Below are 23,472 nucleotides of genomic sequence, written 5' to 3'. Positions count from 1 at the left end.
AAATTATTAATAATTAACAATTGTATGATGATAAAAGCACTTCTTTAATGGTTCATCATTTAAAATACAAAAAATTAAACAATTCAATTTTGGCTATTGTATCAAAACTATGATACATTTTACAATAAAACAGTATTCTAATGTGAATACTTCCATTAATTTTCAAAAATTACATTAAATATATATGTATCAATTTAATTTCCCTGGGGGAGTTCCCAAGGGAATGGCATGAAGTAATCTTCTTTCATTACATAGCAGTAGCTTGATTAGTTATATTCTGGAAAAAAAATGACACATTTTCTCTTATTCTTTCAAGAAAAGGATCTGGAAGGTTTAGATGATCTGCAGAAAAATGTTTCCATTGCTTCAGCTGTGACATGGAGAGGGGTTTCAGGGAGTTAGACTTCTGCTGATGTGGACCAAGTTGACAATTTCTAGATACAGGTAATTTTTCCAATGAATCATCTGAAATAAATAAAACAATGAGAAAGAAATTTCCTTAGGCCAATCAATATCCTATTGTACGTAATATTTTTATTATTTTATAGTATTTAATGAATTCATAGAATTTATTTATTATATTTGATTCCCATAGCCCGAGTTGAAGTAAACAAATTCATTTATTCATTCCACAAATATTTATAAATGGTTTACTCTATGCCGATTTAAGCAATGAGGGTAAACTATGCCGATTTAAGCAATGAGGGTAAAAATGGTGAGTAAAAATAGAACATGGTCTTTGAATCAAGGGCCTCATAGTCAAGTGAGAGAGACACATACTGAACAAATAATCATCCAAAGAAATGTATTATATCGTTCCACATCCTACTTAGGTGAGTAGCAACTGAAATCTTAAAAGCTTGCAAGAGGCCATCTAGATGCAACGATGGGCCTCTCCTCATTCAGAGCAAAGAAGAATGAAGAAAACCAAAGACACATGGATACAATTAGTCCAAGGGACTGGTACACCATGTCCATGTGATTCTCAGCCTTTATGACCATGAGACCAAAAGAACTAGATGGTGCCCAGCTACCACTGTCAACCACTGACAGGTGGATCTGTGTAGGAGATCTTGGATAGAGTGGGAAAATAATGTGGAACAAAACTCAAAATCACGAAAAGAATAATAATAATAAAAAAACAGGTTTGCTGGTCTGAAAGAGTGATAGAGCCTGGTGAGACCCCTGAGACTATGGCCTCTAGCTGCCCTTCAGGTCTGGAATTTAACTCATACCTGTGCCTTCCAGCCAAATAAAAGATAGGCATATTGATCCTTGGAGTGATCAATTGTCGGAGAACAGAAGGGCAGTGTATGCACAGGGACACAGCTGGGGGGGGGGATAGTGCATGGGAGGGAAGGACACAGGAAAGAGGTAACTATAGGGAGGAAGTGGGAAGAGAGCTGTTACACTGTGGGAAATTGCAGTCAATGTCATGGGGCAAAATGTGTATGAACTACTGTATGGAAAATGCATTTGCTCTGTAAACTTTCATCCAAATCACAATAAAGATTTAAAAAAAAAAAAAAAGGAAAGAAAGAAAGAAAAGAAATGTATTATAGATCTGGGAGCTCTGGTGGAGTAGTGCCTAAGGCACCTGACTACTAACCAGAGGCTGGCAGTTCAAAACTTCCAGCCACTCCTTGGAAGAAAGATTGAGCAATCTATTTCCATAGAGATACTGCCTCAGAAACCCAAGGGGGGGGGGGGTCACTATGAGTCAGGAACGACTCGATGGCAGTGAGTTTGGTTTTTAATTATAGGTCTACTATCCCTTAACCAAATCTTTAGGACCAGTTATGTTTAAATTCAGAATACTTAACAGCCCCAGTGAGGACTAGGACAGCACTCCCTAATCAAACTCAGTAATGTTCTACAAGTGACATGAATAGCCTTAAGTGCCTTAAAAAAAGACACTGGCAAACTCCTGTCAATTTAGGTAAGTATTCTTCATCATGAAAATTTATTTAAAAAATAAAAATCTTTAGGTCTTTAGAGTTTTCTGGATTTCAGAATCAAAGAGAAGGGACTGTGGAACTGTAGTACGAACAAAGATAAGAACACAAAGGAAAATAGTCCCCACTTGTGGTGCAGTAAATTACATAGTATGGCTTTTATAGCCATAGTCTTTGTAAACTCCATGGTGGAATATGCCATCAGCAACTGAGTAGCTCCTGATTGTTAAAGTTATCCACCTGGTGTACTTCTGTTGGAGCAGCATGAAGCAATCTTCTGGGAAGTTTGCTCTCTCTCAGGTGTATATAGAATTCTGATGTTGGGAATGATTAGTTTTGCCACTCTGCCAGGCTCAAAAGGAGCCTTCCTAGAGGCAGGAGTCTCTCTGACTGCTCGCTGAGAAAGACGTGCTGCTGAGAGAGAAAGATGCGAGAGACACACTGCTGAGAGAGACAGAGAGAGACAGCCAGTTGAGAGAGACTGAGGGTGTTCCTGAACTTGAATTGTAGCCTGTTGCTTCCCTAATAACCCCCATAATCTGTGAGTTCTGTGTAGCCACTGCAGAGAATTATCAAACCCAACAGATAGGTGGTGGGTGCTGCGAGAGAACAGTTTGTGTCAAGGTTAGTAAAAGGACTGGAGAGTTGCAGCATATCTGGCCTTATAGGAGTAGGCATTGGGCTGCTGATGGTGATTCTGTCCTCCTCTTGTCTAGTTAGAGGTCGGAAGATGCTGTCTCCTTGTCCCTTTTGCAGGACTATGAGCATATTTAACAATAATCTAATCTGGTCTGAGGGTAAATGGATGGACACCCTGAGGAAGTAATGTTTTATTAAGATCTGAAGGATAAGGCAAGAACTAAGTGGGGAAGGGAAGTAAAGCATTCCCAGGAAAGTACATAAAGGGCCATGAAAGGGAAAGGACACTAGCATGCACAGTTGGGGGAACCAATGGGTGCCTAATCAACTAGAGTGTTAAGAGCAAAGGCCAAGAACATTACAAGAGGAGAAGCTGAGCAATATAAGGTGAAGCTAATCAAAGTCCAAATTTTGTAAAACATTGTAAGCAAAATATGAATGGCACAAGCTAGTAGTTATTCATCAAACCCACTTCTCTTTCCTCTAGAACACTTAGCTAGACCAGAGTTAAATACAGCCACAGAATATGATCAATACAAAATGAAGGGAAATAATTTATGCCACTTCCAAGTCTGGGAGCTCTGGTGGTGTAGTGCCTAAGGCATTTGACTACTAACCAGAAGGCTGGTGGTTTAAACCTACCAGCCACCCTGGCAGGAAGGTTGGGCAATGTACTTCTGTAGTGCTACCCCCTCAGAAACCCAAGGAGGGGTTGCTATGAGTCGGATCCGACTTGACAGCAGTGTGTTGTGTTTTCCAGGTCTGGCTTTTAAAATTCCCCCAGATGAGTTTCGACTTCTTCTGTTCTCTTGCCTCCTGGATGGCAGTTGCAAGAATCCCAGAAGAAGACAAGGTTGTGGTCACTTCTTGGTCACAGTCAGCTAACCAGAGGGAGTGAGTAGTTGTACTTGTGGGCTCAGGACCATTGTTTCAGGGGTCATCAAGCTCAAATGGCATAACATACTACACAAAAACATTATTCCACATCCTACTTTGGTGAGTAGCGACTGAATCTTAAAAACTTGCAAGCGGCCATCTAGATGCAATGATGGGTCTCTCCTCATCCAGAGCAAAGGATAATGAAGAAAACCAAAGACACACGGAAACAATTAGTCCAAGGGACTGGTACACCATGACTATGAGACCAGAAGAACTAGATGGTGCTGGCTAACACTGTCAACCACTCAGAGAGGGATACATGTAGGAGATCCTAGATAGAGTGGGAGAACAATGAGGAATAAAACTCAAAATTATCAATTAAAAAAAAAAAGGACCACGTTTGCTGGTCTGATAGAGCCCAGTGGAACCCCTGAGACTATGGCCCCTAGCTGTTCTTCTGGAATTGAACCCACTCCTGTGGCTTCCAGCCAAACCAAAGACAGGCATATGAGTCAAACATTTACATTAGGGAGATACACTCCTTGGAGAGATCAATCATGGGAGAAGAGAAGGGCTGTTATTGCACAGGGTGACAGGTCAGAGGCAGGAGTGCATGGGAGGAGGGAAGGACACAGGGAAGAGGTAACTATCGGGAGGAAGTGGGAGGGGAGCTGTTGCATTGTGAAATTGCACTCAATGTCATGAGACAAAGTGTATGTGAGCTGCCGTATGGAAAATGAATTTGCTCTGTAAACTTTCACCCAAATCACAATTAAAAGAACAAAAAATTAGTTGGTGTTCAAAATCACTGAGGTTTTCAGAAAAGAGATGACAAGATTGCTTTGAGACTCCAAACCCAAAAAAACCAAACCCACAGCCATCACGTTGACTCTGACTCATAGCAACCCCAGCCCCCACTGGGTTTCTGAGGTGGCAAATCTTTATGGAAGTAGATTACCCTGTCTTCCTTCTGTGGAGTAGCTGGTGGGTTTGAACCACCAGTCTTCTGGTTAGCAGTCAAATGCCTTAGGAACTACACACCAGAGCTCCTTTTAAGATTCCAGAAGACAGAATAATATCTTCAAAGTATTGAGAAAGCTCTCAAGTAGAAGTGTACACTCTGCAAAGACAGTATTTGAGAGATAAAAAAAAAAAAAATCACACTTTGTAAAACAAATATTTAGTCACTAATAGAAATTAACCACTAATAGGTCCTTTCTGAGGGAAAAATATTAAAAGACAGTAGAAATTAATCAAAATATATAAATAATTATAATAAATGTGAACATACTAAATAAACAGTCCAGTTAAAAAAATCAGATTGGATAAAAAAGAAAATCCAGGTTTATGCTGATTACAAGAGAACAGAAAATAAAAGGCTAGAGTACAATTTAAAGTAATGGAATGGCAAAAGCTATACCAGATAAATACTAATCATAAAAACAAAAACAAAAAAAATGTACTATATTTACTTAAGACAAAAGGAAAGTAAAAGCCATTAGGGATAAAACAACCACTGCACAATAATAAAATAAATAAACTCAAAAAAAAAAAAAAAGTTCACCAGTAAGATTTATATAAAGCAAGTTAACAGAATAATGTCTTAACAAGTATTACCATATTATGATTTTTTAACACACTTCTTTCAGTAACAGATATGTAAAGCAGAAAAAATACGTATCGACAGAAAAATGGGCAAATGATGAGAACAGATGGCTCACATAAAGGAAATATGGCTCTGAAACTTAAGAAAGTATGCTCAACTTCACTCATATATGAAAAGAGCAAATTAAAATTATATCCTTGTTTTCTTTCTATCAGATTGGCAAAAATCCAAACACTTAGCAAGGCTGAGTTTACAAAGATGTGGGGAATTAGATATTCCAGTACATTGTTGGTAGGATGTAAACCGATACCACTTCCAGCAGAGGATATTTTGGCAACTTATGAAATTATTCTTTGACCCAGCAATACTAAGAATTTACCCTATATATACTTGAACAAGGAGCTCTGGTGTTATAGTGGTTAAAACATTCAGCTGCTTACAAAAGGTCAGCAGTTTGAACCTACCAGGTGCTACATGGGAGAAAGATGAGGCAGGCTGCTTCCATAAAGATTTACAGCATTGGAAACTCTATGATGCATTTCTACTCTGACCTATAGGGTTGCTATTAGTCACAATCGACTTGATGGCAGTGGGTTTGGTTTTTGTACTTGAATAAATGAAAAAAGACATATTAATAAAGATATACACTGACTGGAATGAATCTAAACGTATATCAGTAGGGGGTGGTTAAACAATGGCATACCCATACAATAGAGGATTAGAGGAAAAGAATAAGAAAATTCTTTGTGTACTAAAATGGAAAGATTTCCAAGATATACTATTAAGTGGAAAAGATAAAGAACTACATAATATGCTATCATTTACTGAGAAAAAATTAGGTAAATATATATTTTTAGAACTGTTTGCATATCCATAAAAATGTGTCTGGAAGGATATGTAAAACACTAATAACGGTGGTTTCTTACGGGGAAAGGGGCTAGAAAGTAGCCAGATGAGGGTGGCAGGAAGATGTTTTATTACACACAGTTTAAATTTGTAAATATCTGAGTCATAGAAATACATTACCAATTCAAAATTAAATAAGTCATTTTCAAATCCATAAAATATAAAGAAATTAGCTGTTACATTATGGGAAATTGAAGTCAATGTCATGAGAAAAATGTTTATGAAATGCTGTATGGAAAATGAATTTGCTCTGTAAACTTTCACCCAAATCACAATAAAAATTTTTTAGAAAAATGAAAAAATTAGGTAACAAAATTTGACTAACATAGCAGACTCTAACACAAGCAATTAAAAGAATACGTATGATTTTCATGCAAAAAAAGAAATGTACACACAAAAAAGTGGCCACATTAGGCTACACACCAAGCTTCTATACTCACCAAAGAATCACTATCAAGCAGATCATATATCTGATTACAGTATAAAAGCCAAAATTCATTAACAAAATGTTAACTAAGATACATTTTAAAACATACTTCTAAATAACTTATCAGTCAAAGATGAAATCATAATGGAAAACAGAAAATCTTTAGAACCAAATAATGAAAAGATTGTTGTTTTTAAGTATCATTCAGTCAGTTCCAACTCATAGCAACCCTATGCACAATAGACGAAATACTGCCTGCCTGTTGTTGTAGACACCGTGCCAATCCATCTTGTTGAGAATCTTCTTTGTTGCTGACCCTCTACTTCACCAAGCATGATGTCCTCCAGGGACTGGTCCCTCCTGATAATATGTCGAAAGCACGTAAGGTGAAGTCTCGCCATACTCCCTTTCTAAGGAGCATTCTAGCTATTCTTCTTCCAAGATAGATTTGTTCACTCTTCTGGCAGTCCTTGGCATATTTAATATTTTTCCTTAACACCATAATTCAAAAGCATCAATTCTTCTTCAGACTTCCTTATTCAGTACCCAGCTTTTGCATGCACATGAGGTGACTGAAAATATAATAGTCAGGAATACTTTTATCCTCAAGGTGGTATCTCTGCTTTTGAACACTTTAAAGAGGTCTTTTGCAGCAGATTTGCCCAATGTAACGCATTGGTTGATTTCTTAACTGTTGCTTCCATGGGAATTGATTGTGGATCCTAGTAAAATGAAACCCTTGACAACTTCAATCTTTTCTCCATTTCTCATGATGCTGCTTATTGGTACAGTTGTGAGGACTTTTGTTTTATGTTGAGGTGTAATCCATACTGAAGGCTGTTGTCTTTGATCTTCATCAGTTCATCCTTTAAGTACTCTTCCCTTTCAGCAAGCAAGGGCGTGTCATCTGCTTATCACAGGTTGTTAATGAGTCTGTCTCCAATCCTGATGCCATACTCTTCCTCGGATAACTTCTTGGGTTATGTGCAAAGCATACAGACTGAATAAGTAGGATGAAAGGATATAACCCTGACGCATACCCTTCCTGATTTTAAATCACACAGTATTCCCTTGTTCTGTTTGAATGACTGCCTCTTGGTCTATGTACAGGTTCCACATGAGCACAATTAAGAGTTCTGGAATTCCCATTCTTCACAACATTATCCACAATTTCACACAGGTGAATGCCTTTGCGTAGTCTATAAAACACAAGTGAGCATCTTTCTGGTATTCTCTGCTTTCAGGTAAGATCCATCTGACATCAGCAATGATATCCTCATACAAAGAGTCAATGAACCAAAAAAAAGGTCAATATTCAACCATTTCAGGAGGTAGCATATGATCAGGAACTGATGGTACTTAAGGAAGAAGTCTAAGGTGCTCTGAAGACACTGGTGAAAAATAAGGTTCCAGGAACTGACAGAATGAAAAGACTACCTCTCAAAATTATGAGGTTCAGCTTAGAGGACTATCTAAAGCTTTAAATGCCTATTTGGCAACGATTATTGGTGACAGTTGCACACATGATTAATGTAATTTATACCATAAAAATATACATGTGAAAAACATTAATTGGGCAAATGTTATGTTATGTATTTCTTAAAACAATGGACAAGAATAGTCAAAACAATTTTGGAGAATAACAAAGTAAGTTGAAAGGACTCATTTAAGTACTATTACAAAGGCATGGTAATTAAGTCAGTAGTACTGATACACAGATAGATAAAAAGACCAATGCAAGTGAACAAAGGCCCAAAAATGTATAGACATTGATATATGACAGAGGTAATACTACAAATCAAAGGGAATAAGATTCAATATATGCTGGGACTATTAATTATATATCATGAAAAAAATATGACTATATCACATACTACTTAAAAAATAAATTCTACATGAAATGATAACCCAAATGTGAAAAACAATATTTAAAACTTTTAGGGGAAAAAAAAGGAAAATGTATTTTTGATCTCAAAGTGGGAATTTTTTTTTAGACAAAACACAAAAAGCCCAAGGTTGATATATCTGAGTACATTAAATTTTTTAAGTTATATTTTCAATAAATTATACCATAAAGTAAAAAACTACAGCACAAACTTGGAGTAAACATGTACAAAAGATGGATTTTCAAAATACGTAAGAAACCCCAAGTTATTATGAAAACTAACTGAAATACGGGCAAAGGATACAAACAAATAGTTTACGGAAGAGTAAACTGGAATGGCCAACAGGATATGAAAAACTCCTCACCAGTTAGTAAGCAGAGAAATGCATACTATTTTATTTCCATCCAGGAACTGCTAGTACAAAAAAAACACAAGCAGTAAGTTTTAAACTGAAGATGAGTATACGTTAGGACCCACTCCTGGATATAGACACCAGAAATTTTCCTATATGTGTGTATAAGGAGATCCATACAGGACAGTTTATTTCAAACAATTTTTATAATAGTGAACACTTGAGAAGCAACCTAAATGTCAACCAACAGAAGAATCAATAAATAAATTGTGGTGCAGCTTATGATAGAACCCTTCATAACTACTAAAATGAAGTATAACTACTAAAATGAATGAAGTAAAGCTACAAGTATCAACACTGATGAATCTCAAAAATACAATATTGAATGAAAAATCAATTTGTAATATGATTCTCATGATTAAGTTTAAAAACCTGCTTAAAATATTGCCTATTGTTTATAGACACATATTCATGTAGTGAAAATATTAAAATAAAACATCCATTGGGCTGATAAACATTAAATTCAGGACAGATCCTATCTATGAGGAAGGGTAGGAGGAGAAAATGATAGAGGAAAGGAACACAGTGGTCTTCAACTTCATATAAAATGTTTCAGCTCTTTTTAAAGGAGACATATTAAGCATGAGGGAGCTCTGTCTGGCAGCATAGTGCCTAAGGCACTTGAGTGCTAACCAGAAGGCTGGCAGTTCAAATCCACTAGCCACTACTCGGAAGGAAGATGGGGCAATCTACTTTCGTAGTGATACCGCCTCGGAAACCCAAGGAGGGGTCGCTATGAGTCGGGTCCAACTGGATGGCACACAACAACAACAATAACATTAAGTATGCACGATAAAATGTTATGATTTGACAGAGTTACGTGGTGGGTAACCAGGTGTTTGTGATTATTCTCTACATTTTTTTCGTATGCTTTAACTATTTAATAATTTTTTAAAATGCAAAGTTTAAAACATTACTCTTGCACTTAACCCTCTTCAGCATGACAGACATGGCCTCTGGAACCAAAACACTTCATAATTTTCCAGCTCTATCTTTTGCTGTGACTTCCCTTCATTCCCACTGAATTGGCCAGCCTGCTCCTTGCTCATGCTGTTCTGACTGCACTGTCCTTCCTAAAGTCCACCTGGTTTAAACTCACATCCATGTTAAAATATTTTCTAGCTTTTGAGTAAAACTAATCACTTCTTCCTTGAAGCCTCCACAATGCCTTATACTTTCATCATAGCACAACTAAAATTTTATTGCATTTATCTATTTATATATGTTCTCCCTATTGGAGAATGAATGGATGAATGCCCAGGAAAACTGAGATAAGTACAGGATACAAGAAGTACAAGAAGGCAACCAAATCAAATTCTTTCACACTCTACCTTCTTAAACCTATCTCAGTGCAACTTAACAGTTGACTTCCCATGAAGGGCATTGCTGGCCCAAGTCCTACTCCTGATTCAGTTCCTATCTGAGTGGTGTCTAATTTTGCTGGCTTTGAGCTCCATATAAAATGTTTAAACAGCACGAGCAGTTCATTGAATTGAGTATGACAGTCCATGCTAATTGCCTCAAAAAGTATGACCCTATGTTGAAAAGTTCTATAAAATATATACAAAGAGTAGGAGCCTTACATCAAACGTATCTTTTTGTGAAACAGAGATAAGGATTCAAAACATTTTTCTAACTCCAAATCCATTACACCAGGATTGATTAAACTTTTCTCAATAAGCTAAAATGTTCACAATTGATTCAGAAATAAGAAATTAAAAAATTTAAGAAATTTAAATTAAGGGAATAAAGTTCTAATTCATATTTTCTCAAATATCCATCTGGCAGTTTCCCTGTGAGCTGAGGAAAAGAAAACTAACATATGTAAATGGCAAATATTTTTGTATTATTCTGTATTTAATATTTTGAATTGCTGAACAAAGACAAACAAACTGTGCCATAGTAATAGAAACGAAATATAACTGACCTGTATAATTTTTTTCTTCTGTACACTCACAGTCAAGTAGGTCATGAGTAAGACAATGTGAACTTTCATGTAAAGTGAACAAATTCTTAAGTTCCTCTACTGAAAACTGAATATGTTCAGATGTCTTAGTCAGGTCCATAACTGTCCCAGAAAGACCTTGCTTACTGATTTGTCTCTGATAGATCTTTTCTTCTATTGTACCTGAAGAGAAAACATTCATCGGACTTGCTTTAAATCTTTCTATTCTTTTTGCAAGGTAAAATATGTTTATTACTATACTAGTTAACAGAAAGGTCTCTAGGTAGCACAGATGGCTTGTGCTCAACTACTAACCTAAAAGTTAGTGGTCTGAACCCACCTTGCAACACCATGAAAGAAAGGCCTAATGATCTGCTTCCATAAAGATTACAGCCAAGAAAACACTATGAACAGTCCTACTCCTTAACACATGGGATCACCATGAGTTGGAATCGACTCAGTGAGAACGGGTAAGGTAAATTAATGGAATAACAACATTACTGGTATTCAAGCACAGTCTACCCCTGAAAAAATTTGTTTTAAAAATATATAAAGCATAAACATTTTTTGTCATGTTGAAGGGTCATTACCTGTAGTTAAAAGTCTATAAATATGTACAGGATATTTTTGTCCATCTCTCCATACTCTAGACATTGCCTACAGAAAATAAATGAAATTCTGAGAGTACAATAGAAAATAATGGCTTTTTCCACATAAGAAATTTACAGGAATATAATTAATATTAGGAATTCTAGATTTTACTTATAGCTTCAAAAAACAAAGCCTAGTTGGTGTCACCCAGAGCAGGGGACTCATGGTAACACCTTCCCCCATGGACTTCCTCCCATGCCACACCACACAGAATCGTTAGTAATGTTTATTACCAATTTAAATCATAGAATAAAAACCAAAAAAAAAAAAAAATTCACTGCCGTTGAGTCAGATCCGACTCATACCAACCCCTCCTTGGGTTTCCAAGGCAGTATCACTATGGAAGTAGATTGTCCAATCTTCTTTCCAAGGAGTGGCTGGTGGGTTTGAACTGCCAGCTTTCTGGTTAGCAGCCAAATGCCTTAGACACTACACCACCAGAGCTCCCCCAAATCATAGAATAAAATGTGATAAGATAGTTTTAAATTGCTTAAAATGCTTAGATTATATGAATACTAACAACAAAACTGTTTTGTAAAATCTTTCTACGTTGACTTACAACAATATTAGTTACAATATTATTAGTAACTGAACAGAAGCCTTTTTCATTTTTCTCCTTTTCCTTTAAGGAGCTCTGGTAGCACAGTGCCTAAGGCATTTGACCGCTTACCAGAAGGTTGGTGGTTCAAACCCACCAGCCGCTCCACAGAAGCAAGACTGGGCAATCTACTTCCGTAAAGATTTACCACCTCAGAAACCCAATGGGGGTCGCTATGAGTCACAGTCGACTCAATGGCAGTGGGTTTGGTTTTGGTTTTGGTTTCTTTTCCTTTAATTATGACTCCACATTCTCAAAAACATTATTGATATACATTCACAAATATTCATTAGCACAATATTATAGCTAAAATACCAGAAAAGTTGACAAAATCAGTGGCTATGAAAATACCAGCAGCAACAGAACAGCTTGTGCTGTAGCACATGCAGATGCAGCCACATGTTTGAAGGGTCACTGTAACTGTGTAATAATGACAGCTCTGAATGGAGCGCATTAGAAGGTTCAAAAAGCAAACTAGCACAGAGTTTTAGCTTTGTAGGCATACTGATACATGTATGCTGGGCTTACAAAAAGTGTTTTTGCTGTTATAACTAACCACAGGAGCATTTTTATAAACAAAAAAAATAATAATAAATGTCTGTTGAAACACTGCACAAAAATTTTATAAATAGTCATTTTGGTGTCACCCCCTCTGACAGTGTCATCCATTGTGATTCGTGCTCTCTACACACCGCTGGTGACACCATAGGATTGGGCATTCACTGTAGTACTGTATAAATAACTATGGGGATGCCACCCAAGAGTAAGTGGGTCTATCTGCATCAAAGAATGGAATAGTGAATTTGGACAGCAGAATCCAAAAGAAACAAGTATAGCATGGAAGGCTTATTCCCAGCCCAAGTAGCTACTTAAGCCATGATGTTATTTGAGTCCTTCCCATGTCTGCAATCAACTCACACTCTACATAGCCTTGTGGTTTAATAACTCATCAATGATACTGTGCAGTAAAAGACTAACTCAGAGGGTTTGGGATATTCAAATGCTGCACATTCTAAAGGAAGATCTGGCCCTTGATCACTACTAGTAGACAGTCTCTAAGACATTGGAGTATCCTGCCTGATCACAATATTGTTATCTTGGACCTTAGGCCATGCATGATAGTTCATGCTAACAATGTGACTTAAGGTTGAGGTCTTGGGTCACACGGTATCAGTTTGATCTCTGAATGGGCTGGAGATTGAGTAATTAAAGTCAGCTATACTGGTGGTCCATGTCTATGTGACTGACCTCCAGTAAAAACCCTGGACACCAAAGGTTGGGTGAGCTTCCCTGGGTGACAATATTCCATATGTGTTGTCATACATCATTACCGGAAGAATTAAGGGTTGTCCATACAACTCCACTGAGAGACAAAAATGGGACGCTTGCACCTGGTCTCTCTTGAATGCTGCCCTATAAGCCTTATACCTTTGCTGGTATTAGTCTGTATCCTTTCACTGTAATAAACTGTAATCATGAGTACAACAGCTTTTCTTAGTTCTGTGACTCCTTCTAGAGACTCACTGAACCTAAGGGTGGTCATGTAGTCTCTCAATTCAGATACCAACTGAGAAGCAAAGCTATAGGTAGAAATCCCAAAACATATGAAGACAGACTGCACATTGAAAAAAAACAAAAAGTTTCCTCTGAAATATTTTCCTGAATAAGTTAATTTTATATCATTATCATCCTACCTTGTGCAAACATCGATCATAGCATTTATAACACTTTATAATGTTTTCTTGATAGTCATGAGTACATTGAAGGCCAAACTCTAATGAGCCTGGAGAACTATAGGTTTTAGTGTGAATTTTGGCTCTGCCTCTAAAAAAGCTGTACATCCTAGAACAAACTGGATCTTCATCTGTAAAATGCTAACAATATCTGCACTTATAGAGTTGTGGAAATTAAATAAATGGAAAGCACTAAGCAGTGTACCTGATACCCAACAAAGGGCTCAATGTGCAGCAGTTATTATTATACCATCATCACCTTTGTATCCCAGCAGGCATTGTGTCCCCGGTATGCATCTAAAAGTATTTATTTAATGCATAAATACTCCTACCTGGATATCAGTGGCTGGATTCCAATCAATGTCATAGAGAATTAAGTGAGATCCTCCAATAAGGTTAAGTCCCACACCACCAGCCTTCGAACTTAACAAAAAAATAAAATCAGAAGAGTATTTACTATTGAAGCCATCAACAATTTGCTGTCTTTGATGGATTGGTGTTTGTCCATCAAGCCTTGTATAAGCATATCCATGGCGCTTGCACACTTCTTGTAAAATATTCAAGGTTTGTGTGTAGTTAGATACCAACACCACCCTGTCAACCAAAAAGAAAGACTCTTTATATATATCTTAAAGACAACATTAAATTTTTTATTTAAAACAAAATATCACATTATAGCTAATATTTAAAGAATATGTAAAAATGACCCTGTACAATTCCTATCTTTGTTAAAACACAGAGATGTCTATAAACCTGAATCCATATATGAACACACAGAGAAAATAGAGGAATAGTGATCTGCTTAGAAGTACAGAAGACGATGAATCCTAAGTGTCCAAAAGAGGGAAACAAAGTGGTAACTATGGGGAGGAAGTGGGAGGGGAGCTGTTGCATTGTGGTAAACTGTGGTCAATAACATGAGACAAAGAATATGTGAACTGCTGTATGGAAAGTGAATTTGCTCTGTAAATCTTCACCCAAATCACAATAAATAAAAATAAATAAATAAAATAAAATAATTAAAAAAAAAAAGAAGAGGGAAACACCAATGAGAAACAAGTACAATTCACACCACAGAATCTTGTTAAGACTCAAGCATCAGAGACAACAGGTACCTCAGAAAGGAGTTTAGACTGGAGCTATTACAAGAGCACAGGTAAACAGACCTCAGGCTCCATCCCCATGTAACCAGATGACACTTCTTTCTCAAATAGAATGTTTACTCTCTAGATAATTAAATCAAAAAAACTTAGTTCTGGGGATTCAGTCAGGCAGGTATATAGTGACAGATTTAAATGAAAGTTTACTACTAAATTGTAAGATCTTAGCCCACTTTTGCTGCTAAGTCCCAGAATACCAGCAATCAGACACCCCGTTGTATCCTAGGAGAGAGAGGGTATTTGAAAATTCATCTCTGAAGACTTCAATAACAACAGAAAAAAGACCCACAGACAGGAAGATCTCAAATGAAAAAGTCCGTTTGCTGCCTGATTACCTCACGATGAAGGCCACCAGTCAACAAGCCTGTCCACGTATAGAGAACATTCCATTAACAAAAATCTCAGTACCAGAAAGAAGGGGATGAATTCCTAAAAGTAAGAAATAAAATCAGTGTAATTTAGTGACTGATTAGTATTGGAAAAATGAAGAACACTGAGTCCAGAATGACTTTGTTTTTTTGCTTGCATTATGGTACCATTTATCAAGCAAAGGAATAATGAAAAAGGAATAGGCTTGCAATGGCCTAAATGACATGTTTTGGACATGTGAAGCCTGAATGTCCTATAGGACTTCATGTTCATTAAACAGAAATAAGGACGTGGGATTTAGAAGAGGGTTAGAGTAGAGATAGAGAATTGGAATCAACACTTTCTAGGTGATCACTGAAACTATGGGGAGTAGAGATCTCCCAGGTACAGGATCTGAAGTGAAAAGAAGGCTAAGAAGAAAATTCTAAGAAGTATCAATATTTAAGAAACAGTAAAATAAGGAAAGTGTACTGAAGGAGATCGAGAAACAAGTTAGGTGTTACATATCAAAAGACATCACTACATTTTTAAAATGTACATGTATAAATATTTCATCTTTCTTAATACCTGCAGACACACTGTTAATTATGAGCTTACAGAATACTGGGAGCTGACCATGCCCTCAGAGAATAAAACAATTAACTTATTTTTTAACTTTTCTTCTTCTTTAAAATGGTGAATAAATAAATTCCACAATCAATTATAAGTAGCTTATTAAATCAGTCTCTTACTTTTCAGAAGGACGAAGTTCATGGATAATTGCTAAAAGCTTTGACAACACCTGTAGTTTTCCTGACTCCTCCTCCATAAACATGAGAGGGTTGTAATCAGCAGGAAACACATTCATCAAGCCCTCATATATACTCCTTTCTTCATTTTCATCAGAAGTTGAGCTGCACTCTTTTTCCTAATCAAAATAATTTTTAAGTTGGTTCATGTTTCCTTTTTTAATGGGAAGAACAAAGAGGATTAATACCTACCTAAAAAGACCAAGCTTTTATATAAACCTCTATTTGATCATTTTTGAAAAAGTTAACATGCATCCTACTTAATTACAGCGTAGTCCTAATGCAGTCACCTAATGTCTGCTGCCTTCACCCTCCATGTGCAGTATTATTGCCCATATATAACTATAGCTAAGAAAGAGAAAGGAGGGAAACAGAGGGCAGTGATACAAAATTAGTCCTCTTCAAAATCACGAGATTTGCTGTCACCGTTTCTCTCTTTTTCTCGCTATTCCCTCCTTCCCTATTATTGCTTTTCTCTCCTGATTTGTTAGCTTCACACATGAGGTGTGAAGCTAATATGTGATAATAAAAAAAAAAGAAAAAGCACAATAATCTCATGACTTTCTTCAAGAAAGAACAATCCAACCAATAAATTAATAGATATATTCTTACTTATATATATATATTTTTTTACCAATTTCTTTTAAAATAATTTTATTCCAAAGTGATTATCAGCATCTCTGAAATTTCTCCTCCAAAATGCCTACCTTAAGGGAGGGAGGGGAGAAGGTGGGTTAACAGTGACAGAAGGTTAAACTGATTAAGGGTAGGGTTGCAGAGTTGATTACTGTAATTGCTGTTATAAGTTATACACCTGTAAAAAGTTGAACTGGCAAAAGCTGTGTGATATATTTACAACAACAACAACAGAAAAGACTAGCTGCTGAGGCTGCTTATGTACCAAACACCTCAAGGGATTTGATTCCTTGGTTTGGACGTTTAGGGTCATGAGCTATCATGGATATCCTAGTTAATTGGCCTAATAACATGTTTGGTGCTTTGGTTCTGCTTCCTAGTTTGTTGCAAGCAGCCATGCAGGACACAACAATTGGTCTTTATTCACCTGGAGCAACAGAGGAAAAAGAGAGTTAGGATTAGGAGGAAGTGGAATGTGTGGCTAATTGCCTCCATGAAAAACTGCCCCTTTTGTCATGAGACCAGAAGAACTCAATGTTACCTGGCTATCAGTACTAAACATTTTTATCAAAGATTCCATAGAGGAATTCTGATCAAAAGGGGGAAAATACAAATTCTCATGGACTCCAGACTTTCTGGAGCCACAGAGACTGGATAAACCCCTGAAACTACTGTTCTGAGATATTCTTGAAAACTTAAACCAAAAATACCCTCTGCAGTCTTCTTGAAAACAAAGGTCAGCTTAACTAGTTAAAAAGGTGTGCCTTGAGCATTATGCTTTTTTAAGAACTATGTGTATAGGATCACAGTAGTTGGTGGCACAGTGGTTAAGGCTGCTAACCAAAAGGTCAGCAGTTCTGCTTCTATAAAAATTTACAGCCTTGGAAATGCTATGGGGTCGCTATGGGTTGGCATTGACTCGACAGCAGTGGGTTTGGTATTTTTTGCATATAGAATCATATTAAGAACAGCAACTTGAAAGATTAGAAAGGAATCTTAGGGGGCAGTGAGTTTATGTTAATAAAGGAGGAACAACTCACAAAAGGAGGGTGAGAATGGTTGTAGAGCTTGAAGAATATAATCAATGTCACCAAACCATACATGTAGGAACTGCTGAACTGGTGTATGTTTTGCTGTGTATATTCTCAACAATAAAATAAAAATGCCTACCTCACATGTGAACACACAACTAAACATTACAGTTACTGATGACTACATCAATTTTTAGATTTAATTCATGTGATTGGCTCACTCCCAAATTTACCAGATACATCACTGTGAAAACTTCATTCATCCTACTCCGGTCTGGAATGCATCCTCATTTTTCCAATATCCTAACTCTGTCGATAATTAGGAGCTCTGGTAGCATAGTGCCTAAGGCACCTGACTGCTAACCAGAAAGCTTGGTGGTTCAAACCCACCAGCCACTCCTCTGAAGGAAGGGTGGGCAATCTACTTCCCAAGTGATATCACCTCGGAAACCCAAGGAGGGGTCGCTATGAGTCAGGTCCCACTCGATGGCAAATAACAACAATCGATAATTAAGGACCCAATGAAAATTTCATCTAATTACTCAGAGACTTTTTTTTTTTACATTGGGTTTACCAAAGGTTAAACATAGTATATTTTAGCTTTGATCATATCTGAGCAATATACTATATAATTTTTTATACTTCCTCAATATTTTTACATCTGCTGTCTTCCCTTTTTAATAATACTAGAAAAATCTTAAAGGCAGTCAATCCTTGTCCCTTAAACCACCATTACCATAAAATCCTGGGCACAGAGTACTAATTTCAATTTAGCTTATTCCCAAAAATATAGCAATGTTTGACTACAGTTATTTGATTGAAAACCATAGCACCCAAGGATATATCCTTGGGATATAGAGGGGGAAAGAGAGGATTGTTGGCTGCTTCAGGTTCGGCCTCTAAAATGCTTACACCTTGAAGGGGTCATCAAGGGTCACAGAGTGACCCAGAGTCTAGTACACAGCTTTTCATGTTAAAAAACTTGAGCATATTTAAACTCTAGGGAAATGATTCATACTAACCAAATCAAATGAAGAAACTGAATACTAAGTCCGAATGAAAATTTACTGGTTACAAATGAGGCCAACCTACTTGAACCAATTGGTCTAAGCATTCTGTTCTATGAAAGAAGGTCCAGAAGAGAAGCCAAATCATCAGCAGAAAGCTGTCTGGTGAAAATCATGTCAGAGTACAAGGGAGATGGGTAATCTTAATGCACAAACTCTTAACCTGGAGCACATAACCAGAATCACTTGGTAAATCTTTGTCAAAATCCTCATACTTGAGTCTTGCCCTCAGCTTCTGAGTAAGTAGGTATGTGAAGCCTGGACAAACAGTTTTAAAAGCTTCCAAGGAGATTATAATGCATACTTCCCTGATCAACTAATGGATAATGTCTTTATGCCATGAGGGAGACACCTCCCTCACAGGTTGACCAGTCAGACTTCTCATATAAGCTAAGCAGGGTGCTCTCTCTTCTGACCAGCAAAGACATGTTAGACTCCATATAAACCAATACCCTTGAATTATGAGTTATGATTTTTTAAATTGGTTACATTTCATTCACATTTCCTGACAGAGAGCCATTCCCTTGACTGAACTTGGAAACAATCTAATCTTAATAGGAACACATAAGTAAACTATTGCATAAAGAAGGTTACTTATTATACTTGTGGAAGGCTCATTTCAGGCATTTTATATCCATCTTTTGTGTGTGTGTGTGATATTAGAGGAAAGCCTTTTCTGAGAAAGTCTCAGTTATGCATCATATTTGAAGCTTGCACTATTCTGTGCCTATTACTAGCAGACATGTGGCAACAATGGAGAAAACCTCTCAGGCCTCTGCTGCTTCTTCAAGATGTGCAAGGATATTCCAAGTTAACTGTTATCTTCTGAGCCATCATATGGTCTTCCTTTTAAGAAAGAATTTTTGGCTTCTATTTTTGCTGGCCAGTATGTCTACAAGGTTTAATTTTTATCACTGTGTATAAAATCTGTTTCTTAAAATATTGCTTATTATAATCTTGCCTTCTACAAAGTTACAAAAAATGGACTTCTCTTTTGATAAATTAAGTCATTATAAGCTTAGAGAATTCTGGTAGAACATTCCATGTTCTAAGTAAGTCTATAATCAATGACCTCGAGCATAATGTAAAATCTAAAATTTTATTGTTCACAAATTATGATTTTACTATTTTAAGAAATATAGCAGAAGAAAAATTGTGAAGGGTAAGTTAAAGATAAAGGGTACTAATAGTGACTGTGCACTTTCTATGCCCAGGCATTCTACTAGGTTCTTTCCAAAATATCTCATCAAATTGTCACAAAAATATTATCAGGAAGTTATTATTGTCTGAACTTTCTAGATAACAAAACTAAGGCTCACAAATCTAACTTGTGCACAGTTAAACTTGCCCATGGTTAAGGAACTAGTAAGTAGTAAAGCAGTGACTGAAGCCAAGGTCTAACTCCAAAACATAAATGCTTATTATACTCCAAACTGCCTTACGATAATTAAATATCCAAATACTCAATTCAACCATGTTGTTGTTTTTGTTGTTATGTGCCATGGAGTCGGACCCGACTAGCAACCCCTCCTTGGGTTTCTGAGGTGTATCACTAAGGAAGTAGATTGCCCAACCTTCTTTCAGAGGAGTGGCTAGTGGGTTTGAACCACCAGCCTTCTGGTTAGCAGTCAAGTGCCTTAGGCACTATGCTACCAAAATTATACTTATATAAGGATTCCTACTTGAGAAAATGTTTTATTTGATGGGAAGGAAAAAAACCTAGCATTTTCAAATAGTAAGCCCAATATTAGGGAGCTCTGGTGGCGCAATGGTTAAGGCATTGGGCTGCTAACCAAAAGGTCAGCAGTTCAAACCCACTAACCACTCCATGGGAGAAAGATGTGGCAGTCTGCTTCTGTAAAGATTTCCAGCCTTGGGGACCCTCTGGGTAACTACTTTGTCCTATAGGATCGCTATAATTGGCATCAACTTGATGGCATTGGGTTTAGTAGCAACATAGTTTATTAAAATTAAGTTTCTCTAGAATAAGATTATAGACAGACATCTCTAAGCCCCTGTTTCCTCAACAAAAATGGGAAGTATTTATTCCAAAGTTTTTTTTTGTAGAGAATAAATAATACTAGAAAAGCTCTTAGTATGGTGTTTGGTACAATATAAGTGCTTAATCCAAAAACTCAAAACCAAACACACTGCCATCAAGTTGATTCTGACTCATAGTGACCCCCATTGGGCTTCCAAAGCAGTCCACTCTTTCTTCCACAGAGTGGCTGGTGGGTTTGAACCACCAACCTTCTGGTCAGCAGTTAAATGCCTTAGGCACTATGCTACCAGAGCTCCTTTCAAGTGCTTAATAAGTATCAGTTAATATTATTAATATTAAAATGTTCCTTTTTCTGACTGGAGAGCTTATGAAAGATTCTCCTTTTTTTCTTTGAGATTTTTATGAATTTTACAAATTTCCCACAATCATTTTTATATCACTTTTATAATAAGGCAAATTAATTTTTCAATGGTACTTTTACGTTTGTTACTACCAAACAAACAAAACTGACTGTATTAATATAACACAAGAAAGGAGACCACTGCAGGGTATTTGACAAAGTCTCAATAAAAACAAACAAAAAACAAACTCACTGCCGTCGAGTTGAATCTAACTCATAGTGACCCTCCTTGGGTTTCCAGGATGTTATCATTATGGAAGTAGATTCCCCAGTCTTCCTTCCAAGGAGTGGCTGGTGGGTTTGAACCACTAACCTTCTGGTCAGCAGTCAAAAGTGCCAATGGGCATGGGGCAAAAACCTAGAAGGGAGTGTCTCAAACCTATTCATCCCTAGTCTAGCTCTGTGAATGTGAATATTCTCTGAAGAACTAGTAAAAGGCTGGAGAAGCTCTACAGAAGAACCTTACTGGAGTGGCTGCAGATCTTTTTGAAAACCCACAAACAGAACCGCAAGGATCAGTGCAATCTTTTCTCCAAGATTCATGTGACAGAGACCTCTCATCTCATAACCCTGGCCTGATTCACAAACTACTTACCTTTATTGAATTGAACAAAAGGCAGGGATGATTGCACAGTTTCTTAAGAGCTCCGATACATACGAGATGAGGACTATTTTCCAACCACCCTTGAAGACAGGACCTGACGGCCTTAGAATTCAACAGCTTTCGATAAAGTTCAATCTGTAGTGCTCCTGGCTGGCAAAAGACTACATTCTCTATTTTAGGTGGAAGATATTTATTTATGACTTCCTGGGTCCTTCTAAGGATAAAGAGTCCAGTGAGGCGAGTAAGTTCAGCAGCTCTTCTCTCTCCTAAATTCTTTTCTTCCTAAGGAAAAACAGATTTAAACTAAAAATGTTATAGACAAAGTTTTCAGTTAAAAATAACATTAAACATTTTTAAATGATAAATCATTTACTAATTTGCTTCCCTTCAGATTTTTTTTTTTTTTTTTAATAGAATAAATGAAATACAAGTTTGGGATGGAAAAAACAACCATGATCTCATTAACTCCACAGCATTAACATTTAGTTAAATGAGCCCACAGTTTCTTAACCCTTGTTTGTTTGGCTAATGGCTCCATCAAGAGCCATCAGAAATCAATCATCTGCAAACTAAATTTATTCTTAAAGGAAGTTTTTATATGAAGACTGTATTGGTATTGAGTCTTAGAATCACCAGCAAAGAACTGATACAGCAAATTCTTGGAAGCCAATACATTTTGGTAAGTTATTGATCCTAAAACTCAACCTACAAGAAATTACTGACACAAGATACTGTAGATTCTTTCAAAACAAGGTCAAACTGTTCATTAAATACTACTTTTTAAAAATCAAAATATACTATGAATGAAATTGTCCACATAGAATCCTTTAAGAATGCAGAATTTCACAGTAAGCCTTGAAACTATATGTGTATGTATATATATGTACACATTCTTAAATGTTATTATTTATTAAAGTAAGGTAAACCTTAGAGGATATCATGCTTGGTAAAGTGGAGGGTCAGCAAAAAATTGGAAGACCCTCAATGAGATGGCTTGGCACAGTGGCTGCAACAATGGGCTCAAGTACAGGAGAGATTGTGAGGAGGCATAGGACCAGGCAGTGTTGCGTTCTGTTTTACACAGGGTTGCCATGAGTCAGAGCCAGCTCAATAGCACCTAACGACATACCTCAGAAGCAGAAGGCTCTCTTGATAGAATGATGGGTTCTTCATATATTTTCCTGTAGGATGACAAAGAGCCTAATATGCCTGGATTTACAAAATCAATTAATGCAAAAAATTCTTGTAGATCATTTTGAACTGGAGTACCTAGAGACATAAAAGTGATGTGAAAGTCAACTTTATGTCTTACAATCTTGAGTCTTTATAAAAATTGGTAGTTTCTTCCCTAAGAGGACATTAATATAAACAAATTCCCTAAAGTTGAGGAAGAACAGCTAAATTAACTTGAAAAGAAAATTAGTGATCACATAAATTTTTAACTCTGGTTTTAACTGTGTACCAAATTATTACTTAGTGCAGCAGAGTGGTTGAGCATAAGCTGCCTGCAGCACTAACTACATGAGCAATCTTGAGCTAGTTACTTAACCCAGTTTTGTTGTTGTTGTTGTTGTTGTTATGTGCCGTCGAGTCAGACCCGACTCATAGCAAACCCTCCTTGGGTTTCCAAGGCAGTATCACTACGGAAGTAGATTGCCCTGTCTTCCTTCCAAGGAGTGGCTGGTGAGTTTGAACCGCCAGCCTTCTGGTTAGCAGTCAAGTGCCTTTAGGCACTACACTACCAGTTTTATTACCTGTAAAATGGGGATAGTAATAGT

General features: G+C 36.8%; 1 protein-coding gene across 1 annotated transcript in view; it reads right to left on the bottom strand.

The window, feature by feature from the left end:
- Nucleotides 1-247: 247 nt before the first annotated feature.
- The window catches only part of RAD54B (RAD54 homolog B), a 126,695-nt gene continuing 103,470 nt past the window's right edge, over nucleotides 248-23,472 (bottom strand). Inside the window, exons 7-13 of the mRNA XM_042783631.1 lie at nucleotides 22,824-22,963; nucleotides 21,686-21,976; nucleotides 15,898-16,073; nucleotides 13,970-14,231; nucleotides 11,246-11,312; nucleotides 10,638-10,838; nucleotides 248-465 (exon numbers count right to left, since the gene is read on the bottom strand). Coding sequence (XP_042639565.1) covers nucleotides 248-465; nucleotides 10,638-10,838; nucleotides 11,246-11,312; nucleotides 13,970-14,231; nucleotides 15,898-16,073; nucleotides 21,686-21,976; nucleotides 22,824-22,963 — 1,355 coding nt within the window. The remainder of the gene's footprint in view (nucleotides 466-10,637; nucleotides 10,839-11,245; nucleotides 11,313-13,969; nucleotides 14,232-15,897; nucleotides 16,074-21,685; nucleotides 21,977-22,823; nucleotides 22,964-23,472) is intronic.

Source organism: Orycteropus afer, unplaced genomic scaffold, assembly GCF_000298275.1.
Source record: "Orycteropus afer afer isolate SDZICR_OR568_19922 unplaced genomic scaffold, OryAfe1.0 scaffold00021, whole genome shotgun sequence".
NCBI classification, from domain to species: Eukaryota; Metazoa; Chordata; class Mammalia; order Tubulidentata; family Orycteropodidae; genus Orycteropus; species Orycteropus afer.
Note: the sequence above shows the minus strand (reverse complement) of the source record. Positions and strands in the feature narration are given on the sequence as shown.